The following is a 20,188-nucleotide window of genomic DNA, read 5'->3' on the forward strand; positions in this document are numbered from 1 at the left end:
AAGGAGACCCAACTGGTCCATCCTAAAGGAGATCAGTCCTGGGTGTTCACTGGAAGGACTGATGCTGAAGCTGAAACTCCAATACTTTGGCCACCTGATGCAAAGAGCTGACTTATTTGAAAAGACCCTGATGCTGGGAGGGATTGGGGGCAGGAGGAGAAGGGAACGACAGAGGATGAGATGATTGGATGGCATCACCGACTCGATGGGCATGAGTTTGAGTAAACTCCGGGAGTTGGTGATGGACAGGGAGGCCTGGCGTGCTGTGATTCATGGGGTTGCAGAGTCGGACACGACTGAGCGACTGAACTGAACTGAACTGAACTGAGGCACATCCAGAGAGACACAGCTAAGATTCTTTTTACCTGGAGGAGATGCTGCTTAAACAAAGCATCTGGTATGGTATACCCCTACCAGCATGCACTGGTAGAGGTATTTAAATGCTTATTTTCATAATTGTTAGATGCTGAACATGTGCTCATGTGAGAGAAGGAAACGACTTTTGAAGGAGCCCCACATGTTCATGGGAGTTTACCTCCTGGAATCCCACTCGATTCTCAGGCTAAAGATCTGAGATAGGCATTCTTCACAATAGCAGAGGAAGGGGTAAGGAGAAGAATCTTTCTGAAGCGGTAACCAGAGCCTTTTCTACAACCACAGCCTGTGTCCAGGGGAAGGCACTTGGCCGGAGCCTCAGCCCAGCTGACAGAGTCTATTCCTCCCACTCAAGCCGCTCCAGCCTTACTTTCTCACCTAAGAAGATATGAGAAAATGAAGTGCTATCAGCAGAGATCAGAGCATCACGGAAACAGATTGGGCACGCTACAGCCACTGCAGGGAGGAAGGAGAAGGGGAATCAAACCAGACCAGAAGAGAAACACTTGTGATGTTACGGTCTGAGACACAGGCTGCCTAAGAGCCTGAGATCAAATCAGAGTTTATTAATAGTTCAGTCTGCCTTTCGTACGCCTTACTACCACACCCATGATGCCTGTAGAATAGCGGCAGCTTAGAGCAGAAAGAGCTGAAGGCGCCGTCTCCCTGGCAGAAGGAGTAGCTAGGAAAGCCCAAGGTCAAGGCTGGAAGCCACCAGAAAACAAAAAAGCCTTGAACCCCATGGCACCTGTGATGACAGCAGACATTAAACACAACTGTCTAGCCAGATTAATTCAAATCCTATCCTGAGGGTCTGTTTATGTCAGTCCCTATTGCCCAAATTAACATGGTCAGCTTTTAACGAAAAATTATCAGTGATGTATGTCAATTACACTTTACTAATACTTGGGGTAAAAATTAGAAGGCGTGCCAAAGGGAAACATTAAAAAAAACACAGTTGGAAGAGAAAAAGCAACGACAGAGACTCAGGCATAACAGGGACGCTGGAATTATAAAATAAGGAATTTAAAGTAACGATGGTTCGTATGTTAGTACCTCTAGTGGAAGAAGTGAACAACCTGCAAGAAGAGGTTGGTTATAAAGCAGAGAAATGGAAACTCTAAAAATCAAAAGGAATGATAGGAATAAAGAAGACAGTAACGGAAATGAAGAATGACTTTAGCAGACTCATCAACCAACTCTGAGGCTACAGAATGAATAATTGATTAAAGCAAAGCAAAGTCGCTCAGTTGTGTCTGACTCTTTGCAGCCCCGTGGACTGTAGCCCACCAGGCTCCCCCATCCATGAAATTCTCCAGGCAAGAATACTGGAGTGGGTTTCCATTTCCTCCTCCAGGGGATCTTCCCGACCCAGGGATTGAACCCAGGTCTCCCGCATTGCAGGCAGACGCTTTACTCTCTGAACCACCAGGGATTAGCTAGTATGATTAGCTAGTATTTCAACTTTCAAACTGAAATTCAAGCAAGAAAAAAACTCAACTGAATAAATAACAACAAAAACAGAACAAAGCATTCAGGACCTCTGCCACCATTTCGATAGGTGTAACAGAGCCGTAATTGTAATATGAGAAGAATAAAGTGAGAACAGAAGAAATATTTGACATAATCGTGACTGAAACTTACAAAATATTAATAACTAAACCATAGGTCCAGAAAGCTCAGAGGACACCACAAAGGATAGTTATCTACAAAGAAAAACAAGGAAAAACACAGTCATATCATATTCAAACAGCAGTAAACTAAAGGCAAAGAGAAAATGTTTGAAAAAAAAGCCAGAGCAGATAAAAGCAATCACCCTAACTATTGATACTTCTCAGGTGGCGCAGTGGTAAAGAATGTGCCTGCCAGTGGACAGCTAACAAAGACGCAGGCTCATCCCTGGGTCGGCAAGGTACCCTGGAGGAGGTCAGGACAACCCATTCCAGTGTCCGTGCCTGCAGAATCCCATGAACAGGGGAGCCTAGTTAACTATGGGAGATTAATAGCCAGAGAAATCTTCTAAACAAGAAATGCCGACCATGTCACTAACCAGTTTAGCATGAACTCTGTAGGGCTCTGGCAGTGCTCGTGGAAGTCATTTTTATCTTAGCAGCATCAAGCCGGCCTTGGATGTCCTGGCCTTTGCTTTCCGCTGACCTGCTCTTCAGGAAACCCTCCTCTCCTGTCTTCCCACCTTGCCGGATTCTCTCCGTTCCTCACAATGCCGTGTGTTCTCGTGTCTCCGGGCTGGGCTCCTGTGCATATTCTCTCCTCAGCCTTGCCTGGTGACCCTGCTAACTTCTCCCCATGCTTCTTTGGGGAAGCCTAACCCAACTTCCCAGTCTAGGTGGATCACCCAGTTACAGTTCATCATAGACCCAGCTGTGATGTTATATTATTTTGTGTTGTTTCAGAAAAAAAAACACACATACACAACTGATTGGGTTTGGCTCGAATTCCACACACAGCTCCACAGTGCCCAGCACAGAATGGGAACTCAAAGCCTGCTTGCTTTATAAAAGAAGGAATAGATTTCTTGCTTTTATCCTAAAGAAGAAATGCTTATCAGTTACAGATCATTGGGCAAATAGTTTATTTAAAAAAACTATATATTGACCTCCTAGCCTCTGCTGTGCACCCTCTTACATTCTGGGGAGAAGATGACAAACAAACTCTAATCCCTGAATTTTAGGGGGGGCTATACAGTCATGTAAACCAATAGACAATTCAAAAAGGATGTCATATGATGGAGGTATGCATAGGACCAGGTCGCAGTTGCCTTTATGGGTGACGTCCTACAGAAAGAGCGAGTGGAGCTGTGTGTGTTGGTCCAGTGTGCGTTCTTCGGGTGCAGGCATCTTTGCTGTTCGGTTTATTGGTGTGTCCTCAGCACTACAAACTACCTGGCACTCAGCAGGTGCTCAATAATTTATTAAGACGTGTTGAAAAGCAGAGACATTGCTTTGCCAGCAAAGGTCCATCTAGTCAAGGCTATGGTTTTTCCAGTGGTCATGTATGGATATGAGAGTTGGACTATAAAGAAGGTTGAGTGCCGAAGAATTGATGTTTTTGAACTGTGGTGTTAGAGAAGACTCTTGAGAGTTCCTTGGACTGCAAGGAGATCCAACCAGTCCATCCTAAAGGAAATCAGTCCTGAATATGCATTGGAAGGACTGATGCTAAAGCTGAAACTCCAATACTTTGGCCACCTGATGTGAAGAGCTGACTCATTTGAAAAGACCCTGATGCTGGGAAAGATTGAGGGCAGGAGGAGAAGGGGACAGCAGAGGATGAGATGGTTGGATGGCATCACTGACTCAATGGACATGAGTTTGGGTAAACTCCGGGAGCTGGTGATGGACAGGGAGGCCTGGTGTGCTGCGGTTCACGGGGTCACAAAGAGTCAGACATGACTGAGCGACTGAACTGAACTGAACTGAGTAGGATTTTGGTAATAAAAAAGAGGGATGTGTGAAAGGGAAAAAAAATTCTAGGTAAAGGAAACCGTATGTTGCCCGGACTGACAAACTATCCATGTCTCTGCCATTTCAACCTGGAATGTGAAAATGGCTTCATTCAGATTGCAAAAGCCTTTCACTAAGAAAGGGACATAAAGATGAAAAGGGTTTGGGGAAAGGGATATGAGTTTTGGATTTATTAAATCCATGATGTATTCACGTAAGCATAAAAAAATTGTAAATCCCTCACAATATTATGTACACTATAATTAACCTTTCAAACATATTCTAGATCATAATCAATAGTTTCTAAGTTCAAAAATTTTAAATTAATAGAGTTTGAGATAATTAGATATTATGACAATATGTTATCTGAGTATAATTTCTGCCTCTAATATATAGAAGTTTCAACTTTTCTATTGTTCAGATATAGCGTGTGTGGGTGCCTATTCACTTCAGTCCTGTCTGACTCTTTGTAACCCTCTGGACTATGGACCATCAGGCTTCTCTTTCCATGGGACTCTCCAGGCAAGAATTCTAGAGTGGGTTGCCATGCCCTCATCCAAGGTATCTTCCTGATGCAGGGATCGAACCCAGCCTCTTAGTCTCCTGCATTGGCAGGTGGGACTTTTACCACTGGCAGCACCTGAGAAGCCCATCAGAAGAAGTAGTACAGTTATGCATTAAAATATCAACCTTAAAAATAAAACTGCCGTCTTTCATAGCGTGGGGGTTCCCAGGTGGCTCAGTGGCAAAGAATCTGCCTGCCAAGGTAGGAGACACGGGTTCGATCCCTGTGTCAGGAAGATCCCCTGGGGAAGGAAATGGCAACCGTTTCCAGTATTCTTGCCTGGAAATCCCATGGACAGAGGAGCCTGGTGGGCTACAGTCCATGCGGCTGCGAAAGAGTCAGACACAACTTAGCAATAACACAACAACAGATTTCATAGTGTGCTTCTGCTGTATTTGTTAATATTATTATTACCATTTTGGGGGGAAGGAGTGATTATTGTTTTGTCCATTGGGCTCAGGGGGAAAGTGGGGTGGAGTGGGGAATTCAACATTTTGTTACCAGAAGTCCGTAGTTTCTGCCATTTCTACCAGCAACCAGCAGGTGGTATCAGTTTTAAGTTTCTCTTCTATTGCAGTTTTTGTGCCTATTTGGTTTCTATCTCCTTCCTAACTTGCGCCCCACACCCTAACCACAAATACTCACTTACAAGCATTTGATGGGTATAAAGGTCTCAAGGATTTTAAAAAATAGTTTATTTATTTTTAGTTGGCTGAAAATTCTTTACAATTTGAGGATTTTATCTTTCTGATTTAAATATGCCCCAGCCTTCCTTTCAGAGTGACATTACACTAGGTATCTTGTTAGAATCAGAGGCATTGCTTTACATGCGGTAACTCTTCTGGCTGCTCTAACAGGAGGATGCATGCTTTCTCAGTCACTCAGCCATGCGACCTGTGACCCCGTGGGCTGTAGCCCCCCCGGCTCCTGTGTCCATGGGGTTCTCCCGGCGAGAATACTGCAGTGGGGTGCCATTTCCTTCCCCAGGGGATCTTCCCCACCCAGGGATCCAACCCACAGTGGGAAAACACTACTCCTAATCCCCGCTTTACAAATGAGGAAATTTGTGGAACAAAGACGCTAGGGAACTTCCTTAAGTTCACAGAATTAGAATTCAGGCATCTGGCCATGGAGCCCACAGTTTCATTCTCTGTGTGAAATCATTTCTCCGATTTGATTTGCTCCTTTTAGTGTATATTTTCAGTCAACACATAGCATTTCTTTTCTTTGACACCATTTATTCAGCTACTGTGAACTGAGGTTTTCGGCACCTACAAGTTGGAATAAGAAATACTACGCAGAATAAAATCAGAATGTAAAATACCTATATGTTAGATATTGTCTGAGGAATAGTCACATGTTTTTCACATACATGCATAAAACTTTATTGCTGAAAGTGCTTTATAAACTACTTGCCTTTTATTTTACTTAAAAGAAACTTAGGCTTCCCAAAGAAGCATTGAGTTTCAGCGGTCCTTTGGAGGTGATAAGGGAAGGCACAGTCTGCTGAAGTAGTGTTGTGGAAACATTCATTTATGGAGGCCTTACGAGGAACAGGAAAATGCCCACTGCTGGGAGATGGGCAGGTGGGGGGTGTGTGAACTTTTTAGGGAAGTGCACCTTTTGAATGCCTAGCTTTTCTACCTACAGTGTGATGGGACAGACTAGGCTGAACTAACGAAGAGAAAAGCTGACTTATGAGAATCTTATCCCTGCAGTATAAAGAAAAAAGAGAGGGAAGTAGAAGAGCTTATAATCAGTGTTAACAATTTTCATGTCAAGTTTCCACAGTCAGATGAAAGAAAATAAAATTTAGATACAGGGGCAATTTAAGTATGGTGAAAAAAATTTATATTGAAATTGCTGTAACATTTTATTGGCTTGAGTGACTAGACTCAAATCTAATTTTAAGTTAATGGTATGGACTCAGAATCATAATTAAATTTATGGTCTGCCATAATTTGAATATGCATTTTTTGTAGATTTTTCTTTGTTAGTCCACATTAATGTATCTGTCATTCCCCAAAATTCACAGTTGAATTAGAAATGATTAAAAGTCATTATCTCTTGTTTAAATTAAAAATTTTGCATTTTGTCTTATCACAGAAGCAAAGAAGGGTCACTTCAGGAAAAAAGTGAATTTCCCCCAATGTTAATTCCCCAGAGTAACTAATATCAATATGATTATCTTAGATAATACCCTTAGAGATTTTGTCCTTTCATGTTTATCTGATAAAATACCAAAGAAATTAAATAATAGAAAAATCACTGGAAGCATTTACAGACAAATATTTTAGCAGCCTCTGCCAGAGGCAATGGATAACTTTTGGGTCAAACAATGGGCTAACCAAAAATATTTAAGAGGAAAACCTGGAAATGACTGTACATTAAAATAATTAAACGATTAAAATAATTAAAAAATAAAATAATAGAAAAAAATCTGATTTTTTTTTCTATTTCAACTGAACTTGAAGTAGAAACAAAGTTTCTAGTTCATCATTCCAAACCACATGCTATCTTATTCCTGAACGTGGTGACTTAAGATGAATGTCCTTTTTGATTTTTTTTATTTACTAAGTTCATACAGTATATCTATATTGACACACAAATTCCTATGCATAAACTTTTATGAAAACTGGATCATGAAACTTTTTAAGAAAAAAATGTAGATTTTTTACAGTCAGTGTTATCCCAATCACTAATGTAGGTATTAAAAAATTTATTAAACTATTTCCCAATCACTGATTACCGCCTTTTTACTTTTACAAGCAGCGTTCATAATAAGGAGACTGTGTATCATTTATCTTTAAATATTTTCCTGCTATCACTACAGTAAGGTAGGTTTCTGATAGTATTAATAGCAACAAAAAGAGAATTAAAATAGATAACATTTAGTAAATTCCCACAATGTCCCAGATTTTGTGGTAAATACATACTTAACTTTCACAACATTCTTCTGAAATAGATAATAGTCTAGAGATCTGTTTTGAAGATATGAAACATGAGGAGAATAGTTGAGAAACTTACTCACGATCACACAGGCAGCCACTGGTGGAGCCAGAATTCAAACCCAGCAATCTGACTGTAAGGCCTTCTGAGGACAGAACTACACAGGTATCCAGTATTTCATCCTGCCCTGGCTCATCTAGGAAAGTAATTCCTAGGTCTCAGGGGAGACCCATTCAAATTGTTTGAAGTGATATCAACAAAAATGGTGGAGTAAGAAATACTAAAATCCCACATCTTCATAAAAGCAATGAGAAACTGGTAAAACTTTTACAAATCAATCAGAACTTTAGAAATCAGCCAACAGTTTGCAACCCTGAGTACACTTATTTGAGAAAAATTGTAGAATCTTGGTAAGAATAGTAATCTTTGTGGTACTGAAACTTATACCCTAGTCTCATATCCACACTGAAAGCATTTACAGACAAATATTTTAGCTGCCTCTACCAGAGGCAATGGATAACTTTTGGATCAAACAATGGGTTAACCAAAAAGATTTAAGAGGAAAAGCTGGGGAATCAATTGCACATAAGTGATTTGAAAAATACTAACGTACTTCTTAGAATCTAGAAGGCCACATGGATACACAGTTATGTGAATACCCAAAAATGACTGAGAAAGCCCACAGCACTCCCCTCTCATTGACCTCAAGCCTCTATACAAGCAGAAAGTGGATGCTAAGGCAGAGTTGGCAACTGCGTGGCTGAATGTTGAAGACATACCTCAACCTACGTACAGAATCACCTGGCAAAGACAGAGAAATTTATGCTTTCCAGGGTTTCAGAAAGTCTTCCCAATCATTAGATGGCCATTAGGCTAAGAAAACAGAGACTTCAGTCGCCCCAAATGAAGAGAATACAGAATTTACAGAATTAGTTAAGAAAAGTCACTATACAAGCAGAGTCCGTAAATACAACAAGTCACAATTGAAAAAGACCCTGGAAAGGGCAAGAGTATAATTTCCAGAATTACCACATTACAGTATTCAAAATGTTCAGTTTACAACAAAAATATAAGGTCTGCAAATTTAAAAAGTATATACCATTTACAAAAATAAAAGGATTCATTAGAAACTGTACCTAAGGAAGCCCAAGTGTTGCAATAAATAAAGACTTTAAATAAGCTACGTTAGATAAACTAAAACAGCTAAAGGAAACCATGTCTAAAGAATGAAAGTGTACTAATGATGCCTCATCAAACATAGAATATCACATCAATAGAAATTATAAAAAGTAAACAGGTAGAAATCCAGCAATTCAAAAGTACCATTATTGAAAAGAAAAATTTACTAGAGGAGCTTAATAGTGGATTTATGCAATCAGAAGAAAGAATCAGTGAACTCAGAGAGAAGTCAGTTAAGATTCTTAAGTATGGGAAACAGGGAGTAAAAAAAAAAAATGAGGAAAAGTAATCAGTGCCCAAGACACGTGTGGCATATTATCAAGCATGTCAATACATGTACAGTGGCGTACAGTGGCAGTCTAGGAAGGAGAGGAGAGGGGCAAAGGGATTAAAAGATTTGAAAAATAGTGGTCAGAATTTTTCAGCTTTAATGAAAAACACAAATCAACTCATTCAAGAAGCTCAATAATCCAGACAAATCACAAGAGGAAAAAATTCCCTGCAGATCAATCCCTCTTATGAATATAGATTCAAATGTTCTCAACAGGAAACTAACAAACTGAAACTGGCCACATTTAGAAAGGATTGCATACTTATGACCAAGTGTAATTTATCTCAGGAAAGTAAGGCTGGTTAAACACACAAAAATCAATCAATGTAATAATCCCAAATAGATTTATGGAATATGGAAAAAAAGAAAACACACCATCATCTCAATAGACTCTGAAAACATAAAACATCATTTTATGATTAAAAAAGTCAGTGAACTAGCCCTTGAAAAGGACCTCTTTAACCCAATAAAGAGGATATTTGGAGGTGAAAGATTAAAACTAGTTCTAACATCAGGAACAAGATAATGATGTCTGCATTCATCAGTTCTATTCAACATCATACTACAGGCATAAGCCAGGGAAATTAGGCAAGAAAAACAAATAAAAGGCATCCAATTTGGAAAGGAAGAAATAAAACTCTATATGCGGTCACTATTCTTATATATAGAAAACTTTTAATAAAACCACAGAAAAACTATTTGAGATAATACAGTCAGGAAAATGTCAGGTGGGACGTTAATACACACAAAAAATCAGCTTTGTTTCTATACACTAGCAATGAATACTCTAAAATGGAAATAAATGTATTTCTATTTACATAACAGCCCAAAGAATAAAATGCCTATAAATAAATTTAAGTTTAAAGGTGAAAAACTTATAAATTGAAAATGACAAAATGTTGCTGAAAGGAATTGAAGTTCTAAATAGTGAAGATGACATGTATGTCCAATTAAAATGGATAGATATATCACATTTTGGGATTGGAAGGTTTATTGTAGTTAATATGGCAGTATTTCCCCAAACAAGGAATTTAATGCAATATCTACCAAAACTCCAAGGATATTTTTTGAAAAAATGAGCAAACTGGTCATGAAATCATCGGGAAGTGTAAGGGACTCTGAATAGCTAAAATAATCTTGAAAAGGAAGAAGAAATTTGGAGGACCCATGCTTCCCAATTTCAACACTTACCCTAAAGCTATGTTATCAAAATTGTGAATTTTGTATAAGGATGGACATGTAGATGAATGGAATAGAATTGAAAGTCCAGTATATATATGGCTGAATCCCTTCAGTGTTCACCAGACTACCACAACACTGTAAATCGGCTGTCAGTTCAGTTCAGTTCAGTTCAGTTCAGTCGCTCAGTCGTGTCTGACTCTTTGTGACCCCATGGACTGCAGCATGCCAGGCTTCTCTGTCCATCATCAGCTCCTGGAATGTACTCAAACTCATGTCCATTGAGTTGGTGATGCCATCCAACCATCTCATCCTCTATCGTCCCCTTCTCCTCCCGCCTTCAATCTTTCCTAGCATCAGGGTCTTTTCAAATGAGTCAGCTCTTTGCATCAGGTGGCCAAAGTATTGGAGTTTCAGCTTCAGCATCAGTCCTTCCAGTGAATATTGAGGACTGATTTCCTTTAGAATGGACTGGCTGGATATACCCCAGTATAAAATAAAAAGTTTCAAGTTTGAAAAAAAGAATTGAAAGTCTGGAAGTAAACCCATCTTTGATCAGTTGATTTCATCAACAGTGATAAGATCATTTAATGGGGAAAGAAAAGTCTTTTCAACAAAGGGTGTTGGGATCACTGACTATCCATATGCGGAAGAATAGATCTGGACATCTACCATATTCAAAAATCACCACAAAAAGGATGAAAGACCTAAATTTAAGATCTAAAACTATAAAATCACAAGAAAATATAGGCTTAAATCTTTATGACCTCAGATTAGGCAACAATTTCTTAGGTGTAGTATACCAGTTTGTAATCCCTAAAGAGAATTTCATTGATCTATATCATCTTCAATGCCAGGATAATATCAGTCTTTCAAAGTTTTCCTAACATTTTTCTGACAATACTGTTTTTAGCATCTCATTATTGCTTTTTTTCCTTGACTGCTGATGAAGTTAAATTTATCTTCATGTCAATTGCATTTATGTATGTGTGTGTACATGGGGGGACAGGTTGTTGTTTGTATGTGTGGGTCCATACTGTCTTGTATTCTATTTAATTATTGTACTGTACCAAATTCTCAAAAGGAAACACCATCTAAAATCTCTCACAGTTTGATACAAGTTAACACAATATATTTCTTAAATGTGTTTTATAGTATTGACTCAGCAGCAAGTGAGCTAAATTTATTTTTAGCTAAATTTATCTTTCTAACTTTCATTCCTACTACTACCATCTTATTCCCACGTTCATTCATTCATAATTAAATAGAATTACTGCTATTTTGAACTGCCAACTCTATGGTAAGTGAGAAAAAAAGCTGCTTTATTTATCCTAAGGGAAAGTAAAAAATAAAATATAAAAGAATTTCATTATATGAATGAACATTTCTCCAGCCTTTTGATTCTTTTAATTTAATATGTCCTGTGTGTACGTAATTGGGTTTGCCAGGTGGCACCAAGAACCCTCCTGTCGGTGCAGGAGACCTAAGACACATGGGGTTGATCTCTGAGTTGGAGAGATGCCCTGGAGGAGGGCATGGCAGCCCGCTCCAGTATTCTAGCCTGGACGATCCCGTGGACAGAGGAGCCTTGCAGGCTATAGTCCATGAGGTCACAGGGAGCCAGACACAAATGAAGAGACTTATCATGCATGCATGCTTGTACATAGCTAATCCTCTCTTGAATCTCTGATAAAGCAGGGAACTGTAGACATTTTGATTGCTGATGTTGTGACTGTCTTCTGAGTTATTGCTTTCTTTTTACTTAACCATTGTGATTTCCCCGAACGACATTCTTTAAACCAATGGAGGTATAAACTACTCCTTAAAATTAGTGATTAATATTTTATAAGGTATAGCATTTAGTTGCTTGTTTTATTTTTCTGTAGATTCTAAGCCTCATTATTAAGGAAATTCCATCTTCACAATACTAGCCAGTCTAGAATTAATTTCATACTTAGCCTAGCTATACTTAGAATGAAGAACTTAATCATAGTTCTGTTGTGGTCACTAGTGTGGATGACTGGTCCATTTCTTAGAATGAGTCAAATAAATGATGAATAAATTAATGTGAAGCTTTGTGAAGGATTTTTAAAATTAATGTTAATGGGAAATGGGTCAATTTCAAGTACCTGCGTTCCTTATCGGAAGTTCTACTTCAGTTTCACCAGTCTTTGTAACCTCAGTGGTACTTAAGAGGAAAAGGAGATTCATACAAACAAAAATGAAAAAGCAAAGCATTTCAGAGTCATCACTTAAGAAAATATAAGAACCGTTTATGATAATTAACTCTGCACCATTTTCTTTCGGAAGATTTTTGGCTGTTGCTTTCCTAGTGGCTAAAGGTGGCGGTGAAAGTACCTTTTGAGAAAAAACATTTCCAGTGCCTTCGTGCTGCTATTTGTTGATGATTTTGCTTCCTGTCGTTTTGCAGGAGTAACAACTGTTCTAACAATGACGACTCTGAGCATCAGTGCGCGGAATTCTCTCCCCAAAGTGGCTTATGCGACTGCCATGGACTGGTTTATTGCTGTTTGCTATGCCTTTGTGTTCTCTGCCCTCATTGAATTTGCCACTGTTAATTACTTCACCAAAAGAGGATGGGCTTGGGATGGAAAGAGTGTCGTCAATGACAAGGTAAGTGAGAACTTCCTTCTAACTGTGATTGAGCGGCTGCCTCAACCCCCTTAGCTTGTAACAGATACTGTTCCTCAAATCTGACATGAAGAGCATCCAAACATAAAGCTTTCTTTTAAAGCATGCGCTTGCCTGAAACCCTTTAGGAGCACTGGTGTTATTACTCCTGTTAAAACCACTTCCGAGCATCAGATGAGCTCTGACACTGTGTCCAGTACTTGCCAAGTTTTCTACATATGGTCTCTCATATAATCTCCACCACTTTATAACTGGGATCTCTTTTTAATTCTCTCTCTCTCTTTTTTTATGAAGAAGGTATAGCTTAGTGAAGTTATTTACTTGCCCAAGTTCACACAAGTTAATGTTTACTTAAACCCAGATCTGCTTGACCATTAAGCTCATGCCTTTAACCACACTGCTTTCCAGTAAAAAGATTTGGAAAAGAAAAGTGGGCGTTAATTTTTCCCAATTATAGACTCTCAGGCCCCATCAGTGGGCTGAGCGCTCTTCAGAGATGGGGGTACCTTCTCTGTTGCTTGGATGTAAAAGAACTAACAGGATTGGAATCGCTCCCATGCTGTTTGGAATAGGTAAGTAAGTAGGAATGCCTGGGCATTGTCAGTTGCTCATTTACTCCACAAGAGAAAAAATATTTATCTTTAAGATTAACTTCTTTGGGAATTATTGATGTCTATTTTCTGGTTTCAGGTACTGAAGGAAGCCTGAGTTTTGTGCATTGATAAATAGGCCTTCTCTTTCTCAGTCTGCCTAAGAGGAGCTTTTGTATACATCACAATGATGTAAAGTTTTCTCAATAATAATAAAAAGCTCTACTTGAAGGGTTTCTTTTCTACAAAGTATCTACCTGAATACCCTTCCATTAAGTTTGAAACAGCATACTAGCTGATTTTCCTTTTCAGTTATTTGAATATAATTTTTTTCTAATTTATATGATAATATTGACATTGATATTGTAGTCTTTTCCCTTAACTTTGTAAACTGTAAAAGTTTTAACAAGTGCTGATTTATTTCATTTTATAAGCTGTATTCTGTATACTAATAGTCAATGAGTAAATATTAAATAAAATCTGATTAATTTTCTATGCTTAACTTTTAGGTTATTTCACCATTCCCATCACATTTTATTGTTGATTTGTTTTCATTCCCCATATAGTATACTATGTAGTATACTGCTTTTTCATTGCTATCTATGCAGTTACTTCTTTTAAGTTATATAAATTACACATGCACTTTCATACTAACATTTTTTGAAGATAAAATGCTTTTCAAATACATCACAAAAGATAATTAGTGGTTTTTGATATAAATCCAAGTAAAAATATATTGATATTTTATTTTTAATGCATTGAGGTGCCAATCAAATTGATATTGTGATTTGGCATATCAAATAATATGCCTTCTTAACCACTGAACTTGGAAAATGCAAGTACCTATAAATGCAAAAAAACCCAGATTCCTGATAATACATTCTAAAAGCAATACCCTGACAGAGACAAATACTAGATTTAAGTCTATCCACATAGCAGATCACATGTAGTGCAGATAAATCTTTGTTGAAATCATTTATGCTCCAACCTAATTTGCAGGAAAACAACTAACAAAATTTGTATTATCTCAGTTCTAAGTGTTTAAAATTCAGTGGTTAAGTTAAAGGGAACCTGACATCAGGCTCCTTGCTTGCTGTTGACCACTTTTCCATAGCTAGAGTGCCAAACACAGTGTCAGGCAATTAGTAGGCACTGCAAAAAGTTCTGCTGAATAAAAGAATAAATTGATTTTTGCTATCAAATCTGGCAGTGTAATACCAATGACAAGACTTCTTTGCCTGCATGGAAAACCTTTTAATATTTTACAGTGGTAGATTTAATGGGGGTACTCATCCATTTTCATGATTCAGATACATTTTGGGAGGTTTCTTCCTATTGGAAATAACCAGGTTCTTACAGCTAAAAAGATGTGTAGTGGAAAGCCTCAAACTAGCACATCTGCCTAAAAAAAAAAAAAAAAAACAGTGCAATTTACTCTGTTTTAGTTTTCCTTAGATTTAATTAAGTGGAAAACAGTAATTTTCCTGAAATACAAAGCTTTTATCCATAGGCCAAAATGAGATCCTTTTAGTTGAACCAGACTGGAGGAAGCCCTCATTTTTGGAGAGTTAGTAAACATGAGTAAATGTACTTAATGATCTGTCAATCTGAAGCATATATAAAAAGTTATTTAAGGTTTGTTAACTGGCAAGTATTAATTTGTCTCATGAGGATAGTCACTCAGAGATTCATTTTAATATTGCATGTTTAAAAAAAGAAATATGTATTTAACATACAGTTTATACATAGATTGTGCTCTGATGATCTTTAAGGTTAGTTTTCACAAACAGATAAATAAATTCATTTGCTTCATATTCAAGCTAAGTTTGAGCCCTCTATTAGAAGACAAAGCCTAGCTTGCTCTGTGATCTTGCACAAGATTGTGCATTACTTTTTGCCTCGGGTGTGAAATTAGTTAACAAAACTTTATCGATCTAAAAATTTAGTGCAGGATTAAATAATTCAACTTCACTTATTTATACCTTTTTGTATATGAAAGTATCTATTTATTCAACTTCCCAAATTCTTCTGGAACCTTCCTCAAGACTAATTCTTCTGCCTTATCTCTTGATTCCTTTTCCTCTTGTTCCTTTTTCAATATTAAGCCATCAGTTATTATTTTCTTCTCTTACTTCTTCAAAGCCATCTTCTCTTTTTCAGCTGCTTCCCGTAAGTTTCTGATGATGCCTAATATACTTAATTTACCATAAAGGCAAAAGCAAGACTGTCTCCAGATTCTGTCGCCCGTTCCCCCATCCTCAGATTCCCATTCTTCTTCTTTTTCCATTCAAGCTTACTGAAAGCATTGCTTGTCAAGTGTGTGTTCTCACTTTCAGTTTAATTTTCAGCTCTCTGTAGTCAGGTTACCTTTCCATTTATTGTCCTGTGGCTGAACGATTCCAGCCTCTACATTTTCAAATCAGACAATTTTTCATTTTTCTTAAGGGATTCCCATTGAACCCATTGAATACTGTTATACTCCAAGACTCCATTTCAGGTCCAAGTCAGCAACTTTTTCTCTTCTGTCAGACCTTTAAAACAGGTCTTAGAATATCACCTTCCTTCCTTAAATCTTGACAGCTGCCACTGTTCATTCTGTTCTTTGAGATTCTTTGCCTAAGTTTGGAGTATGTCCAGCTTACCTAGCATTTGCTCTTATTTATCCCCAAAGACAATCATTTAAAATTATTTTTTTGTTCTTGATATTACTATGTGATTCTCATTTTAAGGATTTTACTGAAAATACTTGTAGGAATGTCAGCTACACTATGCATTGTCTACTGTTTATTATCTCTAAATAGATAAAACCTGCCCATCCTCAGCACAAATACCAGTGTGAAGTGAAGTGAAAACTGCTCAGTCGTGTCCAACTCTTTGCGACTCCATGGACTATACTGTCCATGGAATTCTCCAGGCCAGAATACTTACTGAAGTGGGTAGCCATTCCCTTCTCCAGGGGATCTTCCCAACCCAAGGATTGAACCCAGGTCTCCTGCTTTGCAGGCAGATTCTTTACCAGCTGAGCTATCAGGGAAACCCAATCCTCAGGAAATTTCCGAACACTTGCTCCCCTGACCCCTGAAAAATTAGATCATTTTATAAGTATGTATAGTATTCTGCTCTTTTGCATTTAATTCTTTATTACAGCTTATAACTGCATGCTTAAGTCCTAGCTCCTTCACTATTCATGGTAACAATGACCACATTTATTTTAATAAATTATTTATTCTTGGCCGTTTGTACAGGGCTTACTATACATATTAGTTTTCAATAAATGTGGTATAAATTAACTAAGCATAACCAAATCCACAGCCCACACCTTTATCTTACCTTCCACAGTTATTATACCTTTCTTTTAACTTCCAGGTTCATATATCCAACAGGTACCCATGTTCTACATGAACATGATTTTTCAATCTTTGCATATCTCTTTTATTTTATTTTATTTTTTGGTGCCATGACTCGGATTGCATCTCTTTTATTTTATTTTATTTTATTTTCCATTTATTTTTATTAGTTGGAGGCTAATTACTTTACAACATTGCAGTGGTTTTTGTCATACATTGAAATGAATTAGCCATGGATTTACATGTATTCCCCATCCCAGTCCCCCCTCCCACCTCCCTCTCCACCCGATCCCTCTGGGTCTTCCCAGTGCACCAGGCCCAAGCACTTGTCTCATGCACCCAACCTGGGCTGGTGATCTGTTTCACCCTAGATAATATACATGTTTCGATGCTGTTCTCTTGAGACATCCCACCCTCGCCTTCTCCCACAGAGTCCACAAGTCTGTTCTATACATCTGAGTCTCTTTTTCTGTTTTGCATATAGGGTTATCGTTACCATCTTTCTAAATTCCATATATATGTGTTAGTATACTGTAATGGTCTTTATCTTTCTGGTTTAACTTATTAACAATCATTCCTCCTTAATAATTGAAAACAATCATTTCTCCTTAAAAGATGAAAGAAACAGCAAGCAACCAAAAAGTAAAATGTCCTAAGTGCCTATTTTTTTATATGAATCTCACTTTATGGAAAAACCTGGTTTCACATACCGACAGCTTGAAAGCATCCCTTGAGATCTAACCAGCTGTCAAATGTCCATTTTCCTATGTGTCTGTCCATAAGCCGTGCCCTTACCACCTTTCATTATTTTCAGTCTGTTTAGTCCTCATTATCTCTAATCATGTCTCCTTTAAATCCATTCTGTATAGTAGTTCCAGAGGTATCTTTCTAAAACAGAAAATGATCATTTATTTTTTAGCTCTTTAATGAGCTGAAAGCAATTTTTCAAGCATCTCAGCTAATATGGCCCAAATATATAGCTTTCTGATGCATTTGTTTACGTCATGAATGATAAGAAAATATTTTGCTGTTTATTGTGCACTTACCACGATGTGCCTGGGAATATCTCCATGTCAAAATGAGGAATGTAAGATTCATCAAGTAAAGTTACTTGCTCAAGATCACACAGCTAATAAGTGGTGAATCCAAGATTGAACAGATCTGAAGTCCATGCTCATGTTCTTCCTCTAGCCGTTAAAAACATCCCAACTACCAATGCCTCTCCCCATCTCCATGACGTTAGATGTGTTGATCCCTCTTGCTAAAATGCCCTCTTCTTTCTTTCCTAACTGATGAACTACTTATTCCCTAAGACCTATCCAACTGATGTAATTGCCACCCACCATTATGCTTTTACAGTACTTGCCACAAACTCCTTTTATGTAACCTGATTACATTATACTTTTATTGTAAACAAAGCTAACAGTAAGTTATATGATATAGAGGAGAATGGTTTTATCTTATTCGTTATTTCTCAGCTAATATCTAACATAGTGTTTAGCACATAGCTTTTTGAATTAAATTTTAAAATATACCTTTACTCTTTTAAGACTGTGTTTGCTTCTAAACATGAGTCAATAAAAGCTTCAATAAAAGCTGAAGGCATTACATTAACTTACAACTCAGTGAAGGCAATTCTTCAAGGAGCTAAGCTAATATGGTCCAAGTCTATAGCTTTCTCATGGCACAATTTTATCCAAGGAAAGACTTTAGAGTACCTAGAGAAGTGGGTGGACTGTATAACCTTCAAACAGTCTTCTGTAAGTATCACGTTTCTTAGGATGGTTAGCAGACAATTAACAGTACCATCATCTAATCAGGAAGCATGTTGCCTTTTTACAAATAATGGGCTTTCTCCTAGCTGCAATGGCTGTGAAAAAGCAACACTGTATTTAGAAACGGCATAGATTGGCCCCTTTGGAAACTTGGGGCTTTCTCCAAAGACTGTTGTATTTAGTATTATATTTATGAGAGCTCCATTTCCTTATGCTAAGGGACACTCTCTGAGATTCTGACTCTGAAACTATGATTGCTATTTTCATTTATATGCAGGTCATTTCAGTACGTGTCTACATTTTAGCTAAAGCGTTTACTCAATTTACTAATGCATCATTTTATCTAATACTATAAGAAAATCAAGATTGATTTGCCACAATGGTGTAAGACGTTTTGATTTTTATAATCAGGAGTTTCCCAGACTGAACTTTTAAGTATATATTTGGACACTAATATGTAACCTCAAGATATTCTGATTCTTATAAAACATCCTTTAAAAAATAGAAAGTTTAATAGTATGTTATAATTCCTTCTCATTCCACTTAAGTAACAGCATCAACAGATTCTATAGCAGCATAATTTTCTTTTTTCCCTGGATAATGTATAAAAATAAATCATTTACTGCTTTAGTGTATTACCATATTTTCCCACTTCTCTTTTATATGTCTCAATCACAAGTAAAACAATTTCCACACATATGTGGAAATTCCAGAGTGTTATTTTTCAATTGAGCTTATTTTATTATTTCCTACTCTTCTACATCTATAGATGGTGCAATTGAGGACTATAGTGATTAATTAGATAATATAATTGTAGAACGCAGTATTAGAATTCACTTCTGTTAATCTAATTAATACTTATTATACTCTACAAAATACTTTGTATGGTTATATGCATTGTATATACTTATATATATATATCATTCCAGTAGATGTCATTCATTTATCGTGAAGCAAAAGTTTTTTTGAGCCTGCACTGTGCCAGAAACTTGCTAGAAGCTCTGCATTGCCTAATCTCTGCCTTCAGGAAGCTTACAATCAAGTAAAAGAGGAAAGAAGGGAAACAGTTTTTTGTGCCCCTACAGAGACAAGCACTGAGGTGTGTGGAAGCACACGGAACGGGTGCTTTTGCAGTAGGTTATTATGTCTCAATAGATGTGATCTTGAGCCGAGTCAGTATAAAACAGATGCTACTAGGGGACCGGTGTGGCTTGATTATCAGCTGCTGGCTCAATTGTGGTATCATTCACAGGTGAGGAAATACAGTTTAGGGTATCATTCACAGATTAGGAGGATGTACAGGATTAGGTTGGAAGTGAAAGTAAACTGATTTCATTTCTGGATATTTTATGTCTTAAGTATATGTGGGATATATAGGTGAAGAAGTCTAGTGAAATATAATGGGTAAAAATTCTGGTGAGATAATTCAATCATCCCTGTATTGGTAGCAAAATGAATTAAGTTACTTAAAATTAATAGAAATGAGCAGTGCCAAATTGCCTTCATTTCCCTCATCCTGCTTCCATTTGGTTTCATTCTTCACACTTAACTTTATTTTATTTACTTATATTTTCAGCCATATGTGGCCTTATTCATCAAAATGTATAGGTGACTTACCTAAAAACCTTAGAGTAGACATATGGAATTAGTAAAATTAGTCTGTAAGAAGTTAGATAGTATGAGCTATCAGGGCTCACCTAGTTCTCAAAAAAAAAAAAAAAAAAACCCCACAACTTTATTTAGGGACACAAGTTTTAAAAATATATCTCATGGCAGTGAGTA

At 37.4% G+C, this 20,188-nt stretch overlaps 1 protein-coding gene across 1 annotated transcript in view; it reads left to right on the forward strand.

Moving 5' to 3' along the window:
• Window positions 1-20,188, forward strand: part of GABRA2 (gamma-aminobutyric acid type A receptor subunit alpha2) — a 134,360-nt gene that overhangs the window by 106,430 nt on the left and 7,742 nt on the right. Inside the window, exon 9 of the mRNA XM_070451945.1 lies at window positions 12,474-12,676. Coding sequence (XP_070308046.1) covers window positions 12,474-12,676 — 203 coding nt within the window. The remainder of the gene's footprint in view (window positions 1-12,473; window positions 12,677-20,188) is intronic.

The sequence above is a fragment of the Odocoileus virginianus genome, chromosome 21 (genome assembly GCF_023699985.2).
Source record: "Odocoileus virginianus isolate 20LAN1187 ecotype Illinois chromosome 21, Ovbor_1.2, whole genome shotgun sequence".
Classification (NCBI taxonomy): domain Eukaryota; kingdom Metazoa; phylum Chordata; class Mammalia; order Artiodactyla; family Cervidae; genus Odocoileus; species Odocoileus virginianus.